A 9,844-nucleotide genomic window follows, 5' to 3' on the forward strand; every position below is an offset into this window, starting at 1 on the left:
TAATCAACCATGGTCGTAGCGTATTGAACGATATGTCGCCCTCCTATAGCTACGTGTTTGGCGAACTCAAGATGAATTTCATAGTTTGATACGCCGCGAGGTGGAGATCTTGTAGTCAGAAGTCAAGCTTGGAAGGAACATGTGCGTCAGCCTGTCTAAGGGCCGATACAAGATGCCCCTCTCGCGACACTTCTACTATTTTGTAAATGTAGAGGTTTCTCGGCATGAAGGCCGTTAGTAATTTCCCCGTCCACAGCAATGCTGTACTCCATTTTCTGGGCTGAGCCTCCTGTGCTTCGCTATCCACCTACCTTTTGCGTCTCTCCAGTCGCAACTTAGCATGATTTCAACAGCTTGTCACTTCCCTGCGGTCCTGTGGATCCACTGTCGTTTGTACCACGCTCGTTCTTCGCACTTGCACCTCGAGGAACCGAGATGCCACGCCCCACTTTTCACTGACTATGACTCAGTGGATGATGTTCTAAGCATTACTACAGTCAATGCGTTTCAAGAAAACCTGCAACCTCCGTTGTGGCGAGCACTGGTCCCTGGACTGACCCTTACAGTCGTGCATGGCCGATCCAACACAAAATTTACTCTCTAAAACTCCAAAAAATCCACAGTTGGAAGCCAACGTCGATAGCATAGTACGAGCAACATGTATCTCATTCCGATATTCCTCCAGAATGAGAGCCTTCGCCATCTTGGTAACAGCTCTTCTACTCTACTCTGGTCTAGTGACCGCTGCTTTTGACACTGTAGGAAGTGCCGAGTGTCAGGTCTCAAACGCCTATTGTTGACAGACGCAAGTCCGACGCACAGCATCATCGCGACAGGAAGATATGGCCGAGATGCAGCGGGCATGGAATTACCTCCTGATCAGCCATCTGGATTGGCACCACAGAGCTCACGTAATGCTTCTGCGACGATGAAGGGAAAGAGATATGGAACGCTGGTGGGATTGCTATTACACAGATGCCTTTCGGGCCTTTCGGGTGTCGTGACAGAACTCTTGACTTGTGGAGTAAGATCACCGAATATCGGTTGGTGCAAGTCGCAACATCCTCAGCTTTGATTGTAATACGCTATTAGTCTGTCGTAGAGGAATACACTATTGCGACGACGATCAAATAACACGAATTCGTGATACAACTTGGGCTTGCCATATCAATACAGCTTCGATAGGGCTGAGTTGGTGGAGAGTGTGGACTGGCAAGGTTGCGAACCTGATTATTTCCTTGGGCATGAATGGCCGAATGGCGTGAATGTGAGCATGGTAAGCTAAAATACTCCTCTATCGCAATCTCCACCTCGTGCATGGTTGACAAAGTGTAGTAGATGCACATACTGGTATCATACACTCCTGTATGCAGCTTGTCATATTGCGCATCCGCTGTGAGAAATACACATATGTTCAACACTTTACCTGCGCGGGTCCAGAAGGGCACCTGACGTCCAAGTCGGTCCGCAATAACGGCCGAGCAAGATGTAGCACAATAAATGCTTGAACAACCTTTAATATCATATCATTGGAATGTAGTCTCTAATGTCGACCATCCTTCATCGATAAGCACGCACCTTGTATGCTTATCATTGCTGATAGTTATCCATGGATACCTTCAATCGCCTTCAGCGCCTTGTAGCCATCAGCAGCGAGGCTTTCGAAAAATCTTTATGAGGCTCATGCTTGTATGTAGTGGACGAGCTGGCTCATAGTATCACATGCTAATGTCTTGTTCTCTGTCGGCCGCTATGGATGTTTGTAGCAACTGGGGCCTGCTCGCAGGTACTTGCCGAGTGTTCCTGCTGTATGAGCAGGATAGAGCGTCATAACTCGGAAGACATTTGCCTAGCGCCTGTGGCTTAACCTTCACCGGGCTAGCTGACCAAGCCCTTTAGTGCATAGCCAAGCTTTTCGACAGGCACGCACAACCAAACACACACCGCACTAACTGTGACAAGCCTTTTAGCAATTGAACCAAGGTCAAGCGACGGGTACAACGGGTAGAGTGGCAGTGAACGCGTAGCTATGCTGTCATGCGGCTCTCTTTCGCAGCGGTTTTCGAATAACCGGATTGGAACGCCAGCTCTCAAGGATATACCGCAAATCTACACTACCGTATGACTTATCGCAACATGTTCGACTTCTTACCTGACTTCGATCCTGCAGGTTTCTGGACGGCTTGCACTCTTCTTCTCATAACTTCCGGCTACGAATATCACCGTCAACCCTGGGTGCCCCGCAGAGCAATGGCAGCTACGATCTCCGACCGAATCTACAGATTTTGCACAGCTCCTACAAGTATATCGTCCGAGTTGACAAAGAATCCATCTGGGGAGCCTGCTCATCTTGCCGAAGTGTTATATGGTGGTCAGCATTTTGCCATCACGGAGCACAAATCACGCACTCGGCAGCCTGCGAGTGCTGCAGAACTTCAACGTGTACGACAATGCGGCAACTGGGGCGACAGTGACCCAAGCGAACTGTTTCTACAATGTTACCACGCTGCTCTCTGCTCGCTCGAACACGATCCGCTCGCCGGCATGGTGAGTCCTAGCTTAATGGGTAGCAGTGGAGTTCTTCCTGTCACAGTGATTGCTCCACTGCCTGATATCTGTCGGCACATGGCAAATCTGATTGTTCGCGCGGAGAAGGACGTATTCCTGGCGACAAACTTCTGGATCGCATCTGGAGCAGCAAGTATCATTACAGACGCCATAAGAGAGTTGTCCAGGCGTGCCGGCGAGCGTGGTGAAAGAATCGTCATGAAGATTATGTACGACCGCGGAAACATCAAGCAAGTCGTCGACAATCACCAGATGATGTCGCCAAAGCAGTACACTGCAGATGCTGTGAAGTTGCCAGCGCCTGAAGAGATACCACATATCGATATGGAGGTGCAAAATTTCCACCGTCCAATGCTTGGGACCTTTCACTCCAAGTTCATGGTCGTCGATCGAAGAATTGCAGTCGTACAAAGCAACAACATTCAGGACAACGACAATCTAGAGATGATGACGCATGTTGAGGGGGCAATAGTGAACTCGATTTATGACACCGCATTGCTTTCCTGGGCTAGACATCTCAACCCTCCATTGCCATCTCTAGACACTCCAGCAAGCAACAAACACATATCAATGTTCCACAATCCTGCATTCCAGGCACTGTTTGACGAGAATGGCGGTCTACGGGTACACCAAGACAGTCTTCTGAATAAGAACCTCGACGACTCAAATAAAGACCTTTCTTTGCCAGATCGCAGGAACAGATCGCACGACTCAGACATTGTTGCTGAGATTGAGCACATGCAAGCAATACTTTCGCCAGGGGATGGCGAGACACAAATGGATGCTGTTACACGGCACCTCAGTACGTTCCTTACTCGTCTAGCTTCGAGCGCTTGAAATACTGACATGTGCCAGACCTTGCAAAAAAACTGGATCGTAAAGGCACAGCACCACAATGCAGATCAGAAGATGACATGATACCAATACACCCGCACAAGGCCCATGCTCCTTTTCCCATGGCACTTGTCAATCGACGACCTTGGGGTGCGCCAAACCATGAGTGTGTCAATGTTCCGCAGAACGAGGCCTGGTTGGCGGCAATCCGGAACGCTCAAAAGACGGTCTTTATCCAGACGCCGAATCTCAATGCTTCCCCGCTTGTACCTGCGTTGAAAGAAGCAGCTCGCCGAGGCATCGAAGTCACCTATTATGTCTGTTTGGGTTACAATGACGCCGGTGAACTCCTGCCGTTTCAAGGTGGCCACAATGAGAAGATCGCCAACGAGATGTACGAGAATATGAGTGAAGAGCACAGGAAAAACTTGCGAGTCCATTACTACGTGGCCAAAGATCAGATAATACCGATCCATAACAAGTTTAAGACAAGGAGTTGTCACAGTAGGCTAATCTTCGCTATGAACATAGCGCACACTAACGGCCCTGGCAGTCAAGCTTATGATTGTCGACGATCATGTCGGTATACAGGGTAACGGCAACCAAGACACGCAGTCGTGGTTCCATTCGATGGAGGTCAACATCATGATCGATTCCTACCACATCTGTAGAGATTGGAAAGAGCAACTTCGGAGAAATCAGAGTACGTACCCATGCGTCTCGATCGTAACCAGTACTGATTTCACCACAGATACGCATCTCTATGGACTGGCGTCGCAGGAAGACGGAATATGGAGGGACGAGGACGGAAAGGAGGTGGAAGGTGCAATCGGGAAGGACCCAGGGAAGTTCCCCTGGGCTAAAGGGTTAGTCGGTGCGGTGCAGCGCGTCAGAGGTGCTGGCGGATTTTAGGATAGCTGATGGACTTTGATCTCTCCTAGTGTTTGTCAACTTAGCGTTTCCATCAGTACTAGGCGCTTCTCTCTTTTATATGTACGTCACATCCCATTCGAGTCGCCCTATTAGTGAAGCCGAATATGTTGTAGCCATCAAGGAAGTCGTTTAGAGGCATCGCCATTGCACGGTACAGTTTTGAGGTTGACAGAGCTCAGAAGCACAAAGCAGAAAGTGCTGTCTCATCTGCACACTACCTTTGGTCTTGTTCAGCTCCGATAGTTGCACTTCCGCCTCCTCTCGCTTCAGCCAGCAACTGTGTTCCTACCACCTCGCCAGTGGTCTTGCTCTTGAATACACCAATAATCGAGTACAACCCCTTGAAAGGCTCATACATCTCCCTGATCTCCTCACCCTTGAACATCACGCTCTCATTGAAGCCGTCGAAGCGCATACCCTTCTGGTAGTCACCAACAACACCCTCGTTGGAGATAGACCCGTAATTGTTCAGCTTCTCCTCAACAATGTCGCCGTTCTGAGCAAGGACACAGCGAGTGTGTGTGTTGCCCGAGAAGTCGTTTGCTGAGTAAAGAATGTTGCTCTTGATTTCGAATTGCACAAGTTCCTCCGATTGCTTGCTTACTTCAGAAGCTGTAGAGCCGGAGGATGAGCTTGAGCCAGGTCCAGTCACGCCATCAGCGACGTCACCGACCAGGCCGGCGGTGTCATTGATGATGCTTCCTAGGCCGTTACTGAGCTCGGCAATAAGATGTTTCAAGTCGATGCTGTCAAGCACATCGCTGACCATGGTGACAAGGTTTGTGAGGCGCGCTTCGAGGTAGACTTTTGCGGTGACATTCTGGATCAGAAGTGAGATCTTGTCGATGGAAAGGTCGACTCCAGCGTTAAACGATAGCAATGAAATGACTTGTGCGTCTAGGTTAATCTTTGCGGTGAGATTGTCAACGCCAACGTAAATTTCTCCAATGTGGACTGAGGCGTTGAGTACCGTGTCCGTGCACCAAATGCGCGGATTCATCAAATGCGCGGATTCATCAAATGCGCGCATCAACAAGAACGCGTCAAACTTCACACCCATTTTGCTTAACGCCACCATGTCGCTTAATCTAGCCCTTACAGAGATAGCTCAATTAAGCCCTTGCGAAAAGATTCTGTATACTAAAATTGCTAAAACACATGGTGTTGTGCGCTCAATGTTGACGCGTAGACATTAAGGCGATACACGCCTAACGTGTTTTATAAGCGAGTGCGCATTACAAGCGAGTGCGCACCCTACCAACTTTGCGCACCTCTACAAGCGTATATCTCAACAACAAGATGAGATAGTATGTAGATATTAATAGAGTAGATTAAACAGTATCTAAAGTATCTTTCTTGCATGTACGAGAGTTATGCCCAGTCTCTCTGCACCTCTTACAGCGCGCAAGAGCCTGGCGGCTAACACCTGATTGCTCTCCTCCTTGACGCTCTTCACAAGCAATCTGCTGATTAGCCTCACGTTGAGCAAGGATATCCTCGCCAGCTCCCTTCGTTAAGACCCCACGCTGCTGTATACGCTTTTTCTTGCGCTGTTTACGTGCAGACGCTGCCTCATTTGCTCTCTCAAGGCCAGTGATCCGATCGCGCATCAGCTCAGCTGAGAGCATCATCACCTCAGCGCCCTTCTTGAGCTGGTCAATCGCGTCAATAATTGAAGCTGGCGAGGAGCTCTTATGCTTTCTTACGCGCTCACGAATCAACGTTGATTGAGCCTCAAGCTCACGTACGTTGCTCGGCGTACGAGCCTGCCAGGGAGCCTCTGGCAGAGCAGCTGGAGTAGGTGTACGCAGCTGCACGTCAAGCTTTGACAGTACAACGTCTGGTTGGAGAGCTACAAGGCCTGCACCTCGAAAAGCTGAGCAGATATTGGCTGAGGTAAACGATTGATTGAACGCTGCCTTAAATGCTGGCAAGAATTCAAGCTTTGTGATGTGGTTGATGTGGTGGCGGATCAGCGCCTCAATCTCGCGGCTGTACGCGCGCTTCAACGGCGAGAAGCAGCCAACGTCAAGCGGCTGCAGCAGGTGGGATGAGTGAGGCGGCATGCAGAGCGTGCAGATATTGTTCTTCTTGCAGAGCTCCTGAAATTCAAGAGAGTGGTGACTCTCATGGCCATCCAGGATCAGCAGCCGGCGCGCCCCAACTACCTTGCCATCTGTATGCTTAATAAAGTGCTTCAGCCACTCAACTCCAAGCTCGTTGGTTGTCCAGCCGTTCTCACTGACTGCAACAGCCCAATCGCGTGGGATGTCTTCCTCATACCAGGCAGAAAGGTGGTACTGGCCAGCAAAGATGATGAACGGTGGGATAGCCCAGCCAGCAGCATTGATTCCCTGGATCACCGTGACCCACTCGCGATTGCCAGGCTGGATAGCCTTCGGCCGGCCTCTCCTCTCTGATCCTGTCACAACAAGCTGGGTTGTGATCTTGCCCATCATAAAGCCAGCCTCGTCAAAGTTGTGGACGTCCTTGTCAAGGATGCCATACTTAGCCTTTGTCTGCTCTACAAGCTCAAACCAGCTCCTGATCAGTACAGGATCCTCACATAGAGCTCTCTGCCTGTCGTACGCTCGATTGAAACGCGTTGTGAGACTGTCTGTACGCTTGACAAAGTTGCGCGGCCAGTGGACGCCGACCTGACCAGCGCCGCGCGCAGCCAGCAGCTTATTAGCTATATCACGTACGGCTGCGTACGTAGGCGCAAATCCACGTCGATCTAGATCGAGTATATAGCTGACTATCACCTCCTCTTCTTGCTTAGTGAGCTTCTTTGAGTTGGGTTGGCAATTGCGTCGGGCAGGCTTGCCAGCAAGTCGGCGGTGGAGTGTGTCTCGAGAGACATTAAACGTCTGTGCAGCGACTGCCTCACTCTGAATTTGATTTCGCTGGAGAGCTAAGATAGCAAGGTGTATATTAGCCTCACAAGAAGCTGGCTGGGCTTGAGTTGGGGGTGCCATGATAGTATAAGTTCACGCGTTGCAAAAAGTTGGTGGGGTGCGCACTCGCTTGTAATGCGCACTCGCTTATAAAACACGTTATGCAAAGACGTATTAACGTACTCCACAAGCATGCCGGTCACCCAAGTGTACCGGTCACTTTTGCCAAGACCACACCAAACTTCACTCTACTAACAATGCCTCAACGCAGCAACATAAAAAAGCTCTCTAATGAAGCAGACATACAGCTTGCTCTCCAGGCTATCCAACAAGACGCGACGCTCTCTCAGCGACGCGCTGCAGCAATCTACAACGTCTCTCAAAGCACGCTTAGTGACCAACTTGCTAGAGCCACCCCACGCTGCGACTACACACCTAATACTATAAATCTTACAAAGAACAAAGAGGAGGTAATTGTCTAGCACGTGTTGAGGCTAGACGAGCGAGGATACTCGCCCTGGCTTGCTGATGTAGAGGATATGGCCAATTCTCTGCTTGCTAAGCGCCACCAGCCCTACGTTGGCAAGAACTAGGCTGCCAACTTTGTAAAACGTCAGCTAGAGCTTAAAGTCAAATTTAATTGCAAGTACAACTATAAGAGAGCTCTATGTAAGGATCCTAAGGTAATTAGGGACTAGTTCTAACTAGTAGAGAATACTAAAGCTAAGTATAGTATATAAGATAAAGACACCTATAACTTTAACAAATCTAGCTTTATGATAGGCGTTATATTAATAGGAGCTGTTGTTACAGGCTCTAAGCGTTAAGGGAGACTAAAGACAGTGTAGCAGGGCGACTAAGAGTAGACTAGCATCATCCAAGGCATCTGCGCGAAGGGCTAGTCTATCCCACCCTTCATTATCTTCTCTAGCGAGCACCACCTCTCTGCCTAGTACAAGGAGCCTAGTATACCTAACAACTAGGTTCTTAATGTCTCTAATAATAGCTAGACTAACAACAAGCTTAGAGTTAAGTAGTTAAAGCACTTTAATAAGTACACAAAGGCGCGCACTGTTGGCAGCTATTAGCTGCTTATTCTAGACGGCTATAAGAGCCACAACTTAGTTAAATTCCACTAGTACTGCAAGGAACACAAGATTATTACCCTGTGTATGCCTCCACACTTGTCGCACCTACTACAGCCACTTGACGTAGGCTGTTTTTCTCTGTTGAAGAAGGCCTATAGCCGCCAAGCTAAGTGGCTAATGCGCAGCAAGATTACGCGTATCACTAAACTTGAGTTCTTGCTGTGCTTTAAAGCAGCTTTTGACGCCTCAATTACAGAGAGTAATATCTAGGGAGGATTTAGAGGTGCTGGCCTAGTCCTACTTAACCTAGAGGCTGTGCTATTAAAGCTTAAAGTACAGCTGTACACACTAACGCCACCTACTATAGACAATAGTACGTAGGAGTCTAAAACACTAAGCAACACCCTAGAATTTAGGTCTTAATTAAAGCTAATTTAAGAGAGGATTTAGAGACACGCTAATAGCTTACTAATGTCTATAGTTAACGCTCTTAATTAGCTTACTAAAGGCACAGAGCTAATAGCGCATTTACTAGTTTTAGTGCGCAACTAGGTTGCTGACCTACAGGCAGCTAACAAGGCCGCTACACGTTATAAATTACACAAAAGGAAGCAAGTACAGCAAGAAGGGACTCTAACCTTTACTAAGGGAGTGTAGCTAACTACTCTAAAGGAGTTTAAGGCCTGTAGTAATAGGAAGAAGGCAAAGAAGAGGTCACGTGTTAATAGGAGCACTTAGTCTTTAAGGCGCTGTAGCACATGTGGCGAGACAGGGCATAACAGAACAACTTGTAAGAAAGATGCGTAAAGTACTATAGATTAGTATAATATACTGTGTAGCATAGTAGAATGCTGCTGTGTACTAAGGTACTGCAAAGTAGTTATAGTGTTGGTGTGGTCTTGGCAAAAGTGACCGGTACACTTGGGTGACCGGCATGCTTGTGGAGTACGTTAGCAGAACAGCAAAATATTAATCTACAACAAGAGGAGGACCTTATAAAGTATATAGAGCAGCTTACTAAGCAACGTTTACTACATACACAGGATATAATACAGAATTTCGCCTCAGGAGTTCCTTAAAAGAGAGTATTAGAGAGCTAGGTCACTTACTTTATTAACAAGTAACGTACTCCACAAGCGAGCTGGCCACCTAAGCGAGCTGGCCACTTTTGCCAAGACCACACCAATACTGCACCTACTTTGCAACATTACAGCACACAACTATAATATATTATACTACACAGTATACTAGACTGGCGGATGGGTACCATGTACCTAGGGTAGGGTATAGGTAGGGTATAGGTCGCACGGACGTAGGTATAGGTAGGGGAGGGTCGCACGGACCATAGGTATAGGTAGGGGAGGGTTACACGGACCATAGGTAGGGTAGGGTAGCACGTGACTGGGTATAGGTATAGGTAGGGTAGCACGTGCTAGGTATAGGTTTGGTTTGGGTATATTACTAACCTAGTTTGTATACAACTAACCCTAGGTTGTACTAGTAGATTCTTTCGCATACACAATA

The 9,844-nt window shown here is 48.3% G+C and overlaps 2 protein-coding genes across 2 annotated transcripts; one reads left to right on the plus strand and one right to left on the minus strand.

The window, feature by feature from the left end:
• Positions 1–2,112: 2,112 nt before the first annotated feature.
• M421DRAFT_422835 (IQ calmodulin-binding domain-containing protein) lies at positions 2,113–4,427 on the plus strand. The gene is made up of 4 exons (XM_033593293.1): positions 2,113–3,370; positions 3,424–3,906; positions 3,956–4,105; positions 4,154–4,427. Exons 1-4 carry the CDS (start codon positions 2,137–2,139, stop codon positions 4,312–4,314), a joined length of 2,028 nt encoding a protein of 675 aa, XP_033446756.1. The 5' UTR covers positions 2,113–2,136; the 3' UTR covers positions 4,315–4,427.
• A 122-nt stretch (positions 4,428–4,549) lies between these two features.
• Positions 4,550–5,335, minus strand: M421DRAFT_102536 (uncharacterized protein; the record flags this gene model as incomplete). Its single annotated transcript, XM_033586789.1, has 2 exons — positions 4,550–4,947; positions 5,005–5,335. The coding sequence occupies 2 exons, from the start codon at positions 5,333–5,335 to the stop codon at positions 4,550–4,552; spliced, it is 729 nt and encodes a 242-aa protein (XP_033446757.1).
• Positions 5,336–9,844: the final 4,509 nt, after the last annotated feature.

The sequence above is a fragment of the Didymella exigua genome, assembly GCF_010094145.1.
Source record: "Didymella exigua CBS 183.55 unplaced genomic scaffold M421scaffold_22, whole genome shotgun sequence".
Lineage (NCBI taxonomy): Eukaryota > Fungi > Ascomycota > Dothideomycetes > Pleosporales > Didymellaceae > Didymella > Didymella exigua.

Excerpts from the sequence above, each read along its gene's own strand:
- M421DRAFT_422835 (XM_033593293.1), top strand. The coding sequence starts at position 2,137 with ATGTTCGACTTCTTACCTGACTTCGATCCTGCAGGTTTCTGGACGGCT. Across the intron at positions 3,371-3,423 it reads TGCTGTTACACGGCACCTCA|ACCTTGCAAAAAAACTGGAT; the intron begins GTACGTTCCTTA and ends GACATGTGCCAG. Across the intron at positions 4,106-4,153 it reads GCAACTTCGGAGAAATCAGA|ATACGCATCTCTATGGACTG; the intron begins GTACGTACCCAT and ends ATTTCACCACAG.